The sequence below is a fragment of the Mesocricetus auratus genome, unplaced genomic scaffold (genome assembly GCF_017639785.1).
Source record: "Mesocricetus auratus isolate SY011 unplaced genomic scaffold, BCM_Maur_2.0 Super-Scaffold_100009, whole genome shotgun sequence".
In the NCBI taxonomy this organism is placed as follows: Eukaryota; Metazoa; Chordata; class Mammalia; order Rodentia; family Cricetidae; genus Mesocricetus; species Mesocricetus auratus.
In genome coordinates, this window is record NW_024429193.1 from 40,190,034 (window position 1) to 40,208,207 (window position 18,174).

An 18,174-nucleotide genomic window follows, 5' to 3' on the forward strand; every position below is an offset into this window, starting at 1 on the left:
CTTTCAAGAAAACCAAGCATGCTTAATCCTTGATACTCTAAACTATAAAACCTACATTTCACTTACCCAGGATAGTTCAGCTGCATTTCATATAAATTTTAATGTTTTCCTAAAAGAGCTTCATCAATAGATCTTTAAATTGCTAGAACAGTATGAAAATGTGTACAGTTTACTTTGATTTTCAACTTGCAATGAGATGATTGAAGATAGTTAATACACAGATGAGCACACTTGTTATAGAGTTTGGGAGAAATTGAGTTGAGATGAATTAACAATTTATGGGAGAAAAGCAGCAGCAACAACAATAAAACAAATGCACCCATTTTAATTGTTTATTCCCAGCATAACCTTCAAGATTGTACAAATACTTATATTTTAGCTTTAGCATTGTCTTTATTGAAAACATTAATTGAAAAATAAGTATATCACAGAAGTTAACTTCTTACTAAGTAATTAAAATTTTATTTCTTGGTGGCACTTATAGTTGATAAAAACAAAAACAAATTATTTCTGAAATACCTTTAAAAGCCAAGACCCATGTGCCAAATATTGTCCTAGATTCCTTAAAGTTCTAAACCAATACATTTATTTTTTCTTGGTAGTTTACTAAATTAAATCAATCACTGAAATAGAATTACTTTTAGTAGTCCAAGAAAACTAAGTATAGCTGAGAGGCAAGACAGTGTAGAATAGACTTATGTCTTCAGGCTAGTAATTGACTGTGGACTTCAAACATCACATATGACTGGAATGTAGAATCCACTGATGTCTATTCCATACACAGCACTTTACTGTTGTAAATACTTTCCTATTCCAGTCTTGCATTGTTCCCTAAGTTGGCAAATTTTTTCTGGTCCAAATGATTACACACACTGTCTTCTTGGAGTCCCTTTCCTTCATTTTCTTGACTAGATATTATATCCTCTGCTTTAATGGTCCCTCTTCTATCCTGGTCACCTCCTCATCCTCCTACACTATTGTGGATATCTCTGCCAAGATCAGTTAAAATATACTGGCCCGGGGATCTTGCTCTCTCTGTTTGAACATCTAACACTCATTCATTACACATAAAATAACTTTATCCAAGGAAAGAGCCATAGTTGTTCTTTTAATGAATACATGAGGGAATACACTTGAATACCATGTCATGCTCTATGACAGGATGTTATTTGGATTTTTCATGTGCACCTATTTGAGAAGGTAGAGAGCTAATTTCAACGTACTTGGTATTGCAGTCTAATTGGGAAGTCCTGAACTTCAGTGAGAGAATCCATAAACAATAAAATGCTAATTTCATGTTCCCAGCTCTGCCTGAGTTAATTATGAGTGATTCGCTTGCCCATGCAACACTGAATCCTTCTCTCCTCATTAATGTCACTCTCTAAAGTACCACTAATTTTTTATTACTCTCCAAGGACGGAAATGCCTTTCAAAAACTGTGTCATGTATTGCATTTAGTGTTTTATCTTAATATATGATCACTAATAAAAATGTACAAAGCATGTTTCAGGGATTCTGTGTACTTATAGTAGTGACTCATCTCATTTAGAAACTCTGCCAGCTATCTGAATGCAACATCAGAACACCATCAAGAAGTTTTCTAGGGGCTGGGGAGATGACTCATCCAGCAAAGTACTTGCAGCACAAAGATGGAGATCCTAGTTCAAATATATAGCATTCACATAAAAAAAACTGTAGGTGCAGTGATGCACAGTGTAATATCAGAGCTTGAGAGGGAAAGAAACAAGGATGCATAGAACTTGTTGGTCAGTTTGTCTAGCATGATCCATGAACCCTAGGTTCAAAGAAAGACCTTACCTCCAAAATCAAGGTGGAAGACACCTGTCATCAACCTATGGCCTCCACGTTCATATACATCCCATACGAATGTGCAAGACACACATACATAGAAGCTTTAGCTATAAAATAAATTAATAATATAATCAATGAACTTGGAAGAAAGATCATGAGGTCTCCTAGGTAACCTGCTGTGTGTGTGTGTGTGTGTGTGTGTGTGTGTGTGTGTGTATCCACACACTGGGACTCTAACATATGTATATTAATCAAGCACTAACCATACTACTGAGCAATATTTCCTGAACCTCTGCCTTAGCTAAGAAAAAACTAAAGTATACCAAAATACATGAAATGACACACCTAATTTTTTTTGGTTTTTCGAGACAGGGTTTCTCTGTATTGTTTTGGAGGCTGTCCTGCAACTCACTTTGTAGACCAGGATGGCCTCGAACTCACAGAGATCTACCTGCCTCTACCTCCTGATGCTGGGATTAAAGGCATGCGCCACCAACGCCCGGCGTCACACTTAATTTTTAAAAAGTACAGCTACAACAAAAATTATCTTGTTAAAATTTGTACTTCTAAAAGTATGTACTAGCTATAATTTAAAACATAAAAATGAAATAATGATTATAGAGCAAAAGCATAAAGATGTTAAGCATTTGAAAATGAAAAATTAGAGGTATTAGAAATATTCTCCACTTAAAGGAAATGAGGTTTACTTTTTGAGTACATTGTGCATAACTTTGATTAAATGAAAAGTGAAATGAGCACACATAAGAAAATATTTAAAATTGATGACTGCAAACTAAAATAAAACATTAACAAACTGGAGCTTGGGAAAATAATTTGGGCTTGACAACCTAATTATCTAATGCACTTAGGTACATTTTATCATGATCTGCACTCATGTAAATAAACAATAAAAATGAATAAACAAGAATTCCTGATGGTTGATAAAGGGTTTTGCAGCTGATCAAAGTGTACAGAATAAATGAGTGTGAAGTGCTGGGCCCAAATGGGACATCTACAGCTCCACACTTACAAGGCTTAGAAAACATTGTAGAGGAGACAGGAGATATTTTAAGAGACAGAAATTATGGAAGACTTCTGGGCATCGCTGTCATCTGGACATGAAAGAACCATGGCAGCTGTGGTTGGGTGCACAATATCTGAACAAGATCAAACAAGTCAACAGTCCACAACAAATACGATATCCATGATCCCGCCTATACATGATGAGCAATTGGCAATTGAGAGCTACTAGTTATCTTTCTTTGGAGATGTGATTCCTGGGATGTTGCATATGCTGTAGCAGAATACTAGAACCCCTATGTGCATACAAGCAACAATAACTGGACTCCATTGCTCACAAAAGTGCAGGCATGCAGTTGGCAGAATTGTGACAGGGATTTGTTGGGAGTATCTGGAAGGAACAGGGTCAATATGAAAATATATAAGATTAAAATACATTGTATTTGTCTATGAAATTCTTAAATATTTTTAATTCTAAAACTGAAATAAGAGGAAAAAGCATTTCTGAAATAACTGTAATTTCTATTAATTCTAATAATTGTGAAATGCACAAATAATCATTTACTACTGTCATTGGAAGGTTGTTAGGTGGCAAGCAGGAAGCAAATATATTTATAACGCAAATTTGTTTCTTTATAGGAATTTATAATATTTTGATAGCCTATACGTTTTTATGCAGTCAAGTCAATGTGTAGTCAACCATGTGGTCATGTGATGTATTATATAGGGTATATTCAATTAAGTGTTTTAGTAGTCATTTATTTCCAAGTTGGCATATTAAATTAGAAGAGTTTTCATTCAGCTCAAGCTTAAAGTGTGGGAAGCCAAGAGATCAGCCTCTGGGAAGACTCTGATTCTATTCTTTTTATAGATGTGGTAGCTGACCAGTAGAAGATTCTGTGCCTATCTAAGGCTAACAGATTCATGAGCAAGATAGTGTCAAGAGAGGTAAAATCCTGTCCTACTTGGCTAGGGGTGAAAGTCCAGTTGAGACCCACTTTCACTACTAAACATAAGAGCATACTGCGTCTCAGCACAGTCAGATGTGTGCAGCCACTGGAACAGTACAGCACATTTAAATCCATGACTCTATGAGGACTATTCTCAGATTCGTGAAATAAATTGAGAAATAACTTCAAATGTTGGGAAGCCATTGAATCAGTTCCATTTGTCTTCAAAGTACTGAGAGAGGCCAGGTAGCAGAGTATTGAGAGGGACATACTACTTCATCTTAAGACGAATGTTCTCATAGTCGTCCTTGTTTTATACACAGAGAAGGCTTTTTGGAGTGGCAAGGAATCAGTCTTGTACCCCAGTTGGAGCTCAAGTGTTTCCAAACAAGGTAACATAATGCATATAGGCTAGAAAATTTACCTGAACTAAAGGTACAAAAGATGGTCAGCATCAGAGCTAGGAGGAGAGCTAGGTACCTGCATGTCAGGTCAATGAATTGTTCTTTTTATTACATCTTGTTTTCTCCCAAGCAACCCATACTACACCCACAAAGCCATTTATCCTTAGTAAAGAGTACATAAGACGAGAAGAAACAAATGGCCATTATACAAAAAGGAAATGATAGGAGCAACAGATTGAAGTTGACTACGAACATCAAGGAAAGAGGTATCACAGAGATACCCTGAAGCTGCCTAAATTAAGGTTGAGGATATGGAGATAAATGGAAATGAAGAACAGGGAAAATAATGTATACACAGCATTGCAGAGAACTGTCTTCAAGTTTTGGCTGGTTCCAAGAAACATAAGACCAGAAAACAGTTGTGTCTATTTTTCTGATATTAACACTAAAAATAGTGTGTCCTTTAAAAATATGAGTTCAAAATATACAGATAGCATGTCTATGCTTTTCCCTAAATATTTTTTGCCCTTGAAACTCCTTCCCATGCACTTGTTCCAAACTTGATGACAGAGACAATGTCTTGGTTGCATCTGATATTCTCTATGATAATGATAAGCTTATTGATGTCAAAATCACAACATAAGAGTTTAATGTGTTCATCAAAACTGGATAAATTGTTATTGAGCTACCTGTTAAGTACCAAATGGGGCCTTCTTTTTTGGTGAAAATAGCTGATACTTTAAAAAAAAGGTTTCTTATAGAGCCAACACTAATTTTGGATTCTAATGTTATTAACTCATTCATTCATTGTGCATGGGTGCATTGTGGGGGCAGTTTGTGTGTATGTATACATGTTTGGGGAAGTATGCTTAACTTTGTGTAGAGGTCAGAGGTTGGTCTCAGACTTTTAATTCTATTGCCATCTACCTTGGTTTTTGAACCACGATCTCTCATGAAACCTGGAACTTTCCATATTGCCTAGGCTAGCAGGCCAGGGAGACCCTGGGATCTGCCTGTATCCATCAACACATCAGGAACACATGGTCAACATTTTTACAGCTACTTGGGGTCTGAAATCAGAACCTTGTGCCTGTGCAACCAACATTTTACTCATAGAACAAGCTCTCCAGCCCCTTAAAAATCTCTTTTTTTCTCATCTTTTGTTGCCTTGCCTCTTCAACATCCTAATTAAGTGTTAACTGTAAATACACTGTTAGCTAGAATCTTTTCGGTCAACAATACAAGTCACAAGATAAAAGCTATTGTCATAAAACACACCGTGCATTTCATTTTCCCAAATAACACTGAAAAGCAAAGACATTCACCTCATCCTTCCAAGAGAAGTAAAAATCAGGGCAAGAGAAGTGTCTGGTCAAGTCATACCACTTCCATGCTTTGTGTCATAGGTAGTTGCTTACTCTGAGCCTTGATGTTCTTATCTATAAGTTGAGGTACAATAGTATGTATGTAGCACTTACAATAATGCTCAATAAGCATTATGTGTTATAAACATATTAGCTGCCTGTGAAATCTGCTTATTATCTGAGTGGCCTTGGAAAAGTCACTTCATCTCTCTTGAAATCATTAGAAAATTAAGGAAAAAGAAGAAGAAGAATATCCCTAAGTTCCTCTTCCATGGCTGAAGAGGTTTGGCTAGTAGGATGCATGTTCTATTTTACACTGAATTCACAACATTTTTTTCCAGAAATGCAAGGCCAGAAAGAGACTGATTGTGTAGCTTGAATAAAGCATCTTCTAGAGTCTGATATCTGTATTCCAGACTTCACCCAGAAAAACAAGGGGACCCCAAGTAACCATGTGATGAGAAACCAGAAAGAAGAGGAAACAAATGTCCCTTTGTGAAAGAGCAAGAAGGGTATCAGGTACTTATGACTAATGCTCTTCATTGATTTTAGTAACTGAGCAAACACTGCCCAGGCACATGGGAAGGAGGAGGTCATTGTCACCAACCCAAAGATACTATTTTGTTTTCTATTGTTTTCTTTCAATTGAAAATGTCAGGAGTTCATTTGAAATTCCAAGAAGAATCCTTCAGTGTAGCATCTCTGTGAGACAGCTTGGTTTCAGTGTCTGTGAGATCATGACACTCTGCTTTGATGAGGTCTCCGGAAATACAAGATGCCTCTATGTACCCCAGCTGTGAGGGTGCTAAATGTAAAATGGAGATTTCAACAAAGTACAGTTTCTGCTGTCACTGCTGAATGCATGAGAAACACACAGAGGTTTGGGTTACATCAACACAAATCTGACTTCTATTAGCAGGGAAAGGCCACAGGGTGTGTCAATAATATTCAGATATATAAGCTATGTGTTTATTCCACTATCCCATAATGTTTCAACTATTTCCAAATTTGCTTTGGAATACAGGGGAGACTTTAGTCCCTGGCTTTTGCATCAACTAATATAACTTTTTCAAGATTTCATTTCAAAATAGGATGCACATGAAAGCTACTCACCATATATTTGTTTGGAGAAATAAAATCTGAGAGGAGAGAGGGAAGTGCAAAGTGTTTGAAGAGAAATAACTTTTCACAGCCCTGATTTCTAATATTCCATTTGCTCTTGTTTTAGAGCTCTCCATCTATACCATGCCACACATGAAATGAGTGTTTCATAAGCTATCAACATATGGAAATGGCAATAAGATGAATATAATCATGCATTACACCATTTAGCTAAGATATCTTGAGTATAGGTTTGAGAAATAATAACTTAAAGAAGAAGCAGTCCCTAAGTGATGATATCTGCAATTGAGTCTAGGATGATGTGTGTGATATAATTGCATACATATAGGCTTACTGATATCAGCTCTACTTCCAGGGATGGCCTGCTAAAAAGCTGGCAAAATTCAATGTCCAGAGTAGTGACAAGTAAGGTTATGATTTGATTCATGAGTCTACCCTGAAGAGTGTGTGTTGAAGACTTTGGTTCCTGGTGCTACAACATACAGATCTGGGGCCTTTAGGAAGTGATTGGATTATGAGGGCTCTGAGCTCATGGGAAGATTAATCCATTGATAAAGTAATAATTTAATGACTTTTTGGAGTGGGGCTTTGTTATAAATGCAAGCACTCTTTTTTTTTCTGTCTTTGCTGCCTAGCCAGTGTGAGGTAAATTGCTTTGTCTCTTCGTATATTTCCATTTTGATGCATTGTTTTCTTCCTATACCCCAGGCCCAGAAGCCAAGTGACAGTGGACTAAAACCATGAATCAAACTAAATTCTTCCTCCCTTTATGCTATTCATCTCAGGTATGTTGTCACAGAGACAGAAAATTGAAACAAGTCTTATTATTTCAAAGAAGCTGCCAAAAGCCTCTTTGCTATCTGTATGTTAATTAATGACTAAATTAATTAGCAAAGAGGATGGAAAAAAGGTTTCTCTGTATTGATGAAAAGACTGGATGTTAATTATCATGATGAATTGCTAAAAATGTGCCTTTACTTGTGAAAGGAAAATATTTCAAGTGATGTGAATGGGCTTATATTCCCATACCTGAGCAAGCAAGGATTAAGGTGGTAGTGTGATCTATACCCTATTTCCTAATGGTTTTATCTTGATGAATTCAGAAGAACCCAACTATGGTTGGTTTGAACTAGGTCAATCCAATCACACACACAAAAAAACCCCTTGGATATGTTTACCCTTCAGACAGCATTTCATCAATCTAAAACATCTCTGAGGACAAAGAGCTGAGGTTGCATTGACCTTACAAGTTATTTGGACACATCTGCATGCCATAATGGAAAGCTATTAAATAACTGAAAGTTCAGCAGAATTTGGCCCATTATTTGAAATCAAATTCATTATAACTTCATCACCACAACTTCAATGAGTGCCTTGATAGCTTATTTATCAAAAATAGTTGAGATATTCAGCAAGACAGAACTGACTTAAGTCAATTTACAACATTCTAACTTTGAAATGTTCAAATCTAATGATTGGAATATGAATAATAATACATTATCATCCACAGCACAAAATTATCTGAATGTCATAATTCACATCCAACTTGTATAGTTCAAGAGATACAAGCCAGGATTACAAAGAACTTCTAGGAAGCTGATTTGTATGTGTCACAGATTAAACACAGAGAAGATAAAACTGAATTTATACTAAATTTACAAATGTATTAGATGTCAAACACATTGTAAATGTACGCACATATAGTCATTCATTCATACATGTTCTCTCAGTGAGAAACACATTACAAAATCTGTCTTTAAATTTTAAATGTACTTGTTTTGAAAAAAATTTAAATCTCTTTTTATCCCTTCAAAAATGGTAATTTTGCTGACAATAATTCTCAAATTACATCTGTCATAATAAGACTAAAATAGTAACCAGCCTGCTGAGTGAAAACTGGCATTCTCAGAAATAGTTTAAATAGTACTGATAAAATTCTGTTTCACATATTTTAAATCTCTTTCATCCAAATAATTGTCCGTTAGTTTCTGAAGTCTGTTAAAAGAGTCCTTCTAACTACAGGTAAGGGTCATTGCTGTGACATAAGAGCCTACCCTGTGATGTGAGTGGCCGAGAGTGCAAATCTGAGAAAATCAAGTCCTATTGGCTACTGTGATGATTTTAGATATGAGGAGAGTTTATGTATTTGAACACAGATTTTAAACTCCTCTTTCCAAGGTTTAGCCCTTTCAATATTTGTTGACCAAGACTTTACATTAATGGGCACATGATAAATAACACATTGATATTAACTCAATATTCGTTAACTCATCTCTGCTGCTAGGAATAAAGTCATTTCTACTATGAATCAAATTAGTGACCAACTCTATGTAGTTACTAGAGCACTGGACTTGAAGTAATAGGTTCAGATCATTAACGTGTCATTTACCAACTGAAGTGAATTGCTAAGGCTCTCGAGAAGTGCCACCACACAAACTACATGAAAGAACTAATGTGAAGAGTAAATGGCTTACCTCATTCATTCAAAAGTGATTGAGTATGTGTGACATCATTTTATTCAGTGCTATCAATAAGAGTAGCTGGCATTTATTGTAGAAAAGCAGCTACCACCAACTGAACACTTAGCACAGACATGCTTTTAATTCATGTAAGAGATCATGTTAAGCATTCTTATGCCTGTTTTACAGTCAAGAGAACTGAGGCTTTGAGGTGTAATTTTTACTCACCTGGAATGAATTGTTGAAGTGTGTGGATTATTCCTTTCTTTTTAGAAGTCTTGTTAACAATGCTGTACCTAGTACATTGTAGATGACTTGTTATCATTTAAAAATTCTACAGATTTCTGCTTGATGGGGTAAAAAACTAAGACCTAATGTGGTATGGTATATATTTAACAAGGCATTCCTGTAAACCCTGGAAACTATATATACTTAAAATTACAGAAATGAATAAAATGATTCTTAATAATAATCTTGAAAATACTTAAAGTTATTGAAATATTCTAGAAACCTGAATTACATAAGAGTAATAGTCTATAATAATTAGTTAGACCATTATATACTGTTAGCTCTTTTCCTATGCCTATGTATAGGAAAATCAGTAAGAAGAGTGTAGACATCATATTAATTTTTCTGTATCACAATACATATGCATAAGTCTGTCAAAATAGAGCTACAAATAATGCTAATCATGGCTAAGGGCTAGGTAGCTACACAGTCTTTGTGACCTGTTCACACTGTATCTTCAGTGTAATTATGAAGTGAGATAGTCTTTTCTTCTCATCCATTTGTTACTCAAAAAGCTTTGAAAGGCAGGGAGGAGTAAGTCAACATATCTCAGTTAAGGTGACTGTCTCAAAAAAAAGTCACAAGGATGACTTGTAGATGACAGGTAGAGGCAAGAGAAAGAAGGAGAAAAGAGAGAGGACAGGAGAGTAAGAGAAAGAAGCAGGTGAAAGACAGCTGGTTGCTTCCTGTTACCATTTCCTTATCAGTATGAAAAGCAGTAGGGATGAATGGAAAAAGAGACGCAAAGAGAATTTTTTTAATAGAAAGGGAAGGAAAGGGTAAAAGAAAAGGGAAAGGGGGAATGTGAGGGATTGGATTTGAGTGGCAGTTTCTAAAGAGAAACAAAAGGCATTAGGAGAGCTTCAAATAGACCCACAGACACACCCTGCAAGAGTACTTCATTTAGCAGATCTTAAAACAAATATTTTACACTTCGCTTGTGTATGCATATGAATGCATCTTGTTTCCATGCATGTATGGCATTGCACAATCTAGTACTAAGTCTCTCTTATTTTAAGAAACACGCCTTTGAGAAGGAATCTCACCTCTCCAGCATCACAGATTGCAAATCTAAGAGACTGTGGATCTCCACAAATGTGGGGGCTTACAGCCTCTGCTCAGTGTGTGCAGCTGAGATAATAGCTGGGCTTCAACTCAAAAAAAGGAAACTCTGAATCCCTTCTACAGCCACCCACATCTCTGCAACACTTCCAAGCAGAATAGGAAACAAAACAATTTCCCACATCACACATGGAGACAAGTCTCTACAGGGCAACACACAGTTTACCATCAAACCAGGAAAAATTAAATCCAGGGCAAAAGGTTTGAGAAAATGTTGACTTTCTGGGATTGAATCACTGTGGCTAAAAATCTTAAAAGACTAGTTAGTCTGACAAAGTAAAGGGATTTAACAGAAGAGGTAATCGCACAGTCTTTGGAGAATGGCACTGTCACTGTGAGACTCTGGGTTTGTCATCTAAACTCCCTACATCTCAGTAACCTTCATAATTGTATTATGGAAATGAACTGTATTAATGGATTTAAATAACTAAATTCTGACACAATGATCTCTCATTGAACTTCTTGTATGCCATTGACAAAATGGCTGCAAGCATGAGACATGTGTCTGAGGGAAGCACTCTCAGAAGGTCACTGAATAAAGCAATCCCCGAAGTACAGAAAGAGCCTCTACTCTAATACGTATGCACATTAACTAATTTTACAATACAGTAACACCAGAAGGTAAATTTTCACAACACCTCCATTTTATCACTGAAGAGCTTGGGCAGAGAGATACACAGGCTCAAGTTCCTACCACTGGAAAACACCAGAAGCCAAGTAGGAGAATCTGGAGTCAGTCTGAACCTGCATGTAATAACTCTCCAGGAGTTAGACACAGTTTTGTGTTATTTTGGTTTCATGGGAAGATTGTTTGTTTGCTTCTTCATTTTCATTTTAGTTTAGATAGGGTCTTGCTAGGTATCCTGTGATGACCTGCTATTCACAGCTCACAGAGATCTGTCTGCTTTGGGGGGTATTGAAGACATAAGCTATCATGCTTAGCCGGAAATTATGTTTTTTATATCTCCAGTTTATGAGATAAGAAATTTTGATCAAAGTAGCTGGCTAATTAACAAGAGAAGCCAGAGTAAGAGTCCAGACTTATCTAATGCCTGTATCTATGCTGTGTGCTGCAGTATAACTCAGACGTGGTTTTCCAAGGTAAGGGTTTCTGAAAGAAGGAGCCCTGGTTGGGAAATGATTGCATGCCACCATATGCTTCTATCACCATTAAATGAAGCTGTGGACACATTGCTCACATTCAAGTCTCAGGGCCTAGAATATAGACCTCCAACATCAACAATGCGTATCCCAACCTTCAAATAACTCTGTATGGTGTGGTGAACCACAATGGTTAAGGTCTGGTTTTGTTGTTTGTTGTTTAACTCTTGATTCTGACTCCACGAAGATAGATAGTCTACAATCATCTCTGTCACATCATCCATGTTGCTGAGAAGTCTAAAGAAGAATAGGTCTTGGTGGGCACCAAATCCAAATCTGGAGGAGAGATTAAAAGCCATTCCTGCTGCCAATTACTTTAGTAAAAATCAATGTTACCAATTAAGTTTATATCCATATGTGATGGGGGAAGTCCTGTGTATATGTCAATAAAGCACTGTTGGCCAATAGGGAACCAAGATAGGTGGGACTAGGAATCCAGGAGGACTCTGGGTAGGAGAAACACAGGAAGTCGAGATGTAACTGCCATGGGGTAGAAAGCCCGGAAACCTCTCCGGTAAGAGAAATACTTAGATTAGCAATTATGGGATAAATACTTAAGTCAGAGCTAGCCAGTAAGAAATAAGCAAGTCCAACAGCTTCATAATTAATATAGCCTCCTGTGTGTTTATTTGGGACTCATGCGGCTCTGGAATCAGGCTGGCAGGAAGGCTTCTCTCAAGGAAAAGGTTTCCCTTTACACATATGTAGTTTATAACCGGCCTTGACAGATACTTTACAGCTCAGTCTACACAGAACCATTTTCAAAGAGATGACAAACCATGTTAACTTTGTGAAAAAGCCAACATTGTCTTGTTTTCCTTGAAAACAATCTTGAAATAATATTATACATCCCTAACTATGAAGTGTGAAATGGTCTTTGGTACCTACCTATTTTGTTAACAGAATTTCCTCCTGTTTGCCCCAAATGTTCTGAAATACCACCTACCAGACTATGTCCATAATCCACAGCTGAGATATTAGGAGAAACTCATAAATGTGACTCCAGCCTTTGTCTCCAACCATGCAACTCATTCCCCCTAAAATGTCCCTCTTAGAAATAAGGTAGGCCAGAAGTTGTTGGAAAAAATGATGTTTTACATTTTCTGATTTCGTGATTTTGTTCACAAAGCTGCTCCTCTACTAATTTTCAGCTCTTCCTCAAATCGTGTCCCAAGGCTGGCAATGCAGCTCACCACCAATACAGCACTTTGCAAGTGCTCACACAAAGGCTCTTGTTATTGATACTGTCAACAATTAATTGACTGTTAATTAATTAAAGATAAAGAATGTCTCATATGCAACCATTTTCATGAAGTTTTCCTTCAGCCCTCCCAAAAAATGTGTCCTTATCCTTTCCTGTATCAACATAGGTCTTTGTGATCTATGCACACATATATGTTGAAATACATATGTCTATATATATTTGTTTTCTTTCCTGCAGTGCTGGAGACCTAAGGGTCCTGGACATGCTAAGATAACAAAATCTATATACAGATATTTCTTGGTTTGATGCCCAAAAATAAATAAGTAAATAAATAAATGTAATGGAATCCAAAAGGCACAGGCTTTTAAAATTTTTAGATGAATAAAAATAAAAATAATTCACAAGTTTAATATTGAGGATAGTGACTTTTCAAAATCATCCTCCAGGTTAAGAACACATATAAAAAGCTAAGAAGGCAAATAAACAAATGTGAATCTTCACAGTCAAAATATATTAAATATGACACAAGGGAAAGGTTTGAAGCACTTAATTAGAAAATTGATTTATGATCAAATTTAATTAATATATTATAACAAAAAAGTACAAACTTAGAAGACTGATAGACAAGGGTTAAAACCATTAGGGAATTAGGGCAACACATTTTAACTTTGGTCCTTGAGCACATAGTCTTCTTCAGCTCCCGCTTCCCAAAACATTTTTTATGAAAGGGCTAGAAGGATAGCTCTGTGGTTAAAAGTATTGCATGCTCTTCAAGAAGACCTAAGACCTGGATTCAACTCCCAGCACCTCTATGGCAACTCAAGAATGTCTGTTACTTCAGTCCCAGGGATATAATACCACATTCTTGTGGTATTCAGGTATACATTCAGGTAAAACACCCATAAACATTAAATAATAAAATTAAATTAAAAACAAAATTAGTATGAAAATAATAACGGGGATCTCAGAGATGATATAACCATTAATGGGTACCCACATAGCATGTGAAAAACATACTCAAGTATCCAAGAATAAAGTACTAACTCCCCTGTGGTTGAGTATTGTTCACATTGCTGCTTTTCTTAGGAGAAGGTAGTATGTTTAAGGACATGCTCTTGAGAAGAATGGAGAAGCAGAGCTGAAGTCCATGCATTAGTTTACTACATGGCAACAGAATGTACTATTCCTATAGAAGAAAGTGAAACAGTCCAACCATCCAAAACTCAGTATTTCTTTTCACATTGGTTCTTAAATACATTCATATCTAAGAACTAGAGGTCAACTCAAGAAAGCCAATTTGGAGACCCCCTTTTAAATCTCTAGTGTTCATGTGTCTCTCCATGCTATCTCCAGCTCCCCACTTTCAGATATGTTCTTTGGAAGCAGTAGCATGGAACTTGGCATTAGACCTCTGGATATATGAACACCAAAACTACCTTTTGTTTTTTTCTTCAGATATTTCCAGTCTAGTATCTGAAAGCTAGTTTCTTCTAATATAAGGAAAGGTAAGATCTCTTGGGAGCCTGCTCCGTAAATGCACATGCCTACAACAGTTCAGTTCTACTCAGTGATGTTTAACTCCCTTTATCCCCCTTAGGTACTCCCTAGGTCTCCCCTAAGTGATGAGTCTCCAAAATTTTGGACCAAAATATTCTCAGCTTGAAATTGGTACTTGCTGTCAATGACGGATGGTTCAAGGGTGACAAGTGCCCATCGAATTTAAGACACTGAATGGTGAGACAGACATTATTGATTATGGTTGCCAATGAATCAATGACCCAAAAATTCTTGAAAAATCTCTGTGCTATTCAGTCTCCTAGAAAGCATGTGCCTGAAAACCCAGGATATGCAAAGTCAGAAAGTCCCCAGAAACTAGGACAGCTTTGTTCTGGCAACTTTTCAAACTGGGAGACTGAACTGGAGCTTGAAACTGGATTGAGGATTTCTGACACATTTTAGCAAACCCAATGTCAAAAACAAAAATAAACTAAGGAAGTCTTAACATTGAAGTTGAAGTCATCTGTGCAGTGGTATGATAAACAGAGTTACTTTGAAGCTATCAAGAACTTGCTTGGTTTGTTTGTACTGTTCCAGTTTTGTGATAAGAACTTTTCATTTTGAAAATTCTTAAGTCATATCCCTGAATACAAAGAAAAGATACAATTTTTTAAAATGGATGCAGCAGACATACATGTTTACAATTGCAATTCATATGCTCAGCTATGGGAAGAAAGAGCTCAAGTTCCCTTGCCTTTTTATTCTCTAACTTCTTATTCATTATGCGGGGAAAGGAAGAGAGGGAGGGAAGAAGGAGGAGGAGCATCATGGGAAGGCAACCTCGGATATTTTGTCAATGTAAATAGTGTAGTTGGTCTCCAAAGAAATATGACTCATCTCCTACAAAAAACTTTGTATTGTGTTCATATATGCAAACTGTGCTGTATTTATTAGCTTAGGAGTTACATGGCCTGAGAGAGAGAGAGAGAGAGAGAGAGAGAGAGAGAGAGAGAGAGAGAGAGAGAGAGAGAGGACGTATCTGTATAATCTTGTCCTCTGTCTACTCCCCATCTCTCTCTAACACACACAACAGAAAGACGGATAGGAGAGAGGAGACAGAGAGAGACAGAGAGAGAGAGAGAGAGAGAGAGAGAGAGAGAGAGAGAGAGAGAGAGAGAGAGAGAGGGAGGGAGGGAGGGAGGGAGGGAGGGAGGGAGGGAGGGAGGGAGGGAGGGAGGGAGGGAGGGAGGGAGGGAGGGAGAATAAATTTAGCCAGGATGAGACAAGCACTAGAGTCGTCCAGGGAAAAGATAGCCTTTATATAAATCTAAAGTGCTCTTGTGATGCAGGCTCCACCACTCTGGCTTCTCAGCAAAGCCCTGTTGCTGAAGCCTCTTCATTTACAGATGCCCAAAGACATTTTAGGTACTTGTGAGCTAATCTCCAGCTCAGTGCACCTGGCTCTTTCATCTGGAGGAAAAGGAGGAGGTAAAACAGGAGCATGTGCCCCTTTACTCCTCTATCCCACCTCAGGCTATTGCTCCTCTTCCTAGTAAAATCCAGGAGGCCAACCAATGAGGCAGGGTCACAGAATGAATCAAGTCTATTCGCTTCAGAGGCTCACCCACTTCAAATCCCCTCCACCCACCCATCACCTTCTGCAGGTCTCTTCCCTGTCTTTGAGCCACCCAGCCCTGCTGGCTCAACAGAGGGTGCAGGGGTGGTTTGGAGAGAGGCAGGGGTGCTTCCCTATCACCCACCCCCGTGCTCCCCAGAAGAATGTCCTCTGGGGGAAGAGAGCTGCCACCAAGTTGGAGGAACTTAGATGGTAAAGGCTGGTGTACCCTGATCCTCCAGGAGGAGCCTAGATCTGCAAAAAAACAAGAGAGGGCTAGCAGCCCAAGGCTTACCACGAGCACCGGGACACCAGCAGCCAGCGAGTAGAGGAGCACAGGGGGCACTGCGCTGCTGTCCTCTGGGCCCGGATAGGGCTTGCGGTAGGCGCTGTCGTGGCAGAAGAAGCCCTGCACGTTCACAGTGAACGTGTCCGTGTATTCGAAGTAGTACGCCAGCATCACCGTCCCTGCCATGATCACCATCTGGAAATAGAGCATGCTGCTGATGAGCGCCACGGGCAGCAGGGGCATGCACGCCTCCCGGCCAAGCCGAGCCGAGCCGGCGGCCGACGCACCGCAGGCCCCCTCCGGGCTCCGCCAAGGCACAGCCACCGGGGGCGCGGGGGCGGGGGCGGCGGGAGGCCGAGGTGGCGCGAGGCGGAGGCTGGCAGCCACCGGAGGCAGAGGCGGAGGATGCGGCTGAGCTCCGTGATGCGCGGGCAGGATGCAGGGGAGGTGGCTACCCCTGGACGAGTCCAGGCTGCCCTACCCGCCCCCTGCCCACCGCAAGCGCCGCCCGCCCGGGCGCAGGGTCGCGCGCAAGGGCGGGGAGTCCCCAGCCCCGGGAGGGGAGCATCCGCGACACCGCAGCGCCGGGGTCAAGCCCTCCGGCCAGCACGCGAAAAGCGGCGTCGGTGACACCTGGTCCCCTCGGAGGGCTGTCGGATGCTGTGAAGCTGCAGCAGCTCCCTGACAGGGGTAAAAATCCCAAATCCGAAGGGGAGGGGAGGCAGCAGAAATGGGGCTTCTAGAAACTCCCTTTTGAGGCACCAGCTGGGCTGTTTCAGACCTCCCGCACAGCTCCTGGGAAGATGGTGCGGAGACACGTCCTCAGAGCGCAAAGCCCACCGAAGCGCAAAGTGTCCGGGTGGCGTCAGCGAGTTGCAGCCTCTGTGTTCACAGAGCTGCCCACTGCCCGGACTCCTTGACCCAGCGCTGGACAGCAACTGGGCGGTGTGGCTTCCAGGGTGATGACAGAAATTATCTCAGAGGATTTTAGATTCTGAATGGCTTTGCCTCCCCTCCAGTTTTCCAAGGCTTTGTAAATAAAACCACAGAATCAAGGCTCCTAGCTTGAGAGGCATCATTTTAGGATCTTAGGTACACCCGCTCTTTCCTGGTTCTATGTATATCCTTTCTCATCTTCTCAGCTGCTTGAGAGATGAGACATTGCAGATTCTTGGGACCCAGGGGTACCAGTTACCAAGGAAGGGTAAAGAGCTACGTGCCTCGTGTCGCTATTCCCAGAGTTCAGGGAATTGCAGGGATTCCTCTGAGGTCAGGAGACCCACATAGAGTCATATCACAAGCATACAAAAAGGCAATCTTACGTAGCTATCCATACGTGTGCTGATATTTAAGTAGTTTAGGAGCTAGATGCATGCTGCGATGCTTTGAGTTTTGCACACAAGCTTAGGCAGTATCTTCAAGTCACTGTCACCCTGCTCACACCAATCAGTCCAGTGGGCAGAGAAACAAAAATCATGTGTACAAGGCAAGGGGATGAACGTCACCTCAAGAGCCCTGCTCTTCTCGTCAGATTGTGGAATTACTTACCAGATTTATGGGGTGTTGATTTATTTTAATAGGTTGCCTTGCCTTGGTGGGTCTTTATCAGGACAGAAGCCGAAAGCAATAGCAGCTTTAATTTGGCAAATCCCTGAGTTTGCGGGTGGAGTGGTTTTTCCACTGAATTTCTTGAATGCCAAATAGATGTACGATGGACCAGCACACAATCACAAATATCATTCAACAACTACTCGTTTCAACAAACGCTTGATAGGTCACCCAAAGTGATGGGTGTGACAGGCAATTTTGACCAGTGGAAGTAAGATGCACAAGAGTGACTTGCCGTTTTATGAAAATGTGACTACTT

At 39.4% G+C, this 18,174-nt stretch overlaps 1 protein-coding gene across 2 annotated transcripts in view; it reads right to left on the bottom strand.

Annotated features, from left to right (window-relative positions):
* Plppr5 (phospholipid phosphatase related 5) overlaps positions 1–17,466 on the bottom strand; it is a 115,709-nt gene extending 98,243 nt beyond the window's left edge. The window contains exons 1-2 of one of the 2 annotated variants that reach the window (XM_040751973.1): positions 17,089–17,466; positions 16,314–16,502 (exon numbers count right to left, since the gene is read on the bottom strand). In XM_040751973.1, the coding sequence (XP_040607907.1) occupies positions 16,314–16,502 (189 nt within the window). In that variant the 5' untranslated portion in view covers positions 17,089–17,466. Of the gene's footprint in view, positions 1–16,313; positions 16,635–17,088 lie in introns of those variants that run through there. The other variant, XM_040751972.1, reaches the window with a different exon arrangement.
* Between the last annotated feature and the right edge of the window lie 708 nt (positions 17,467–18,174).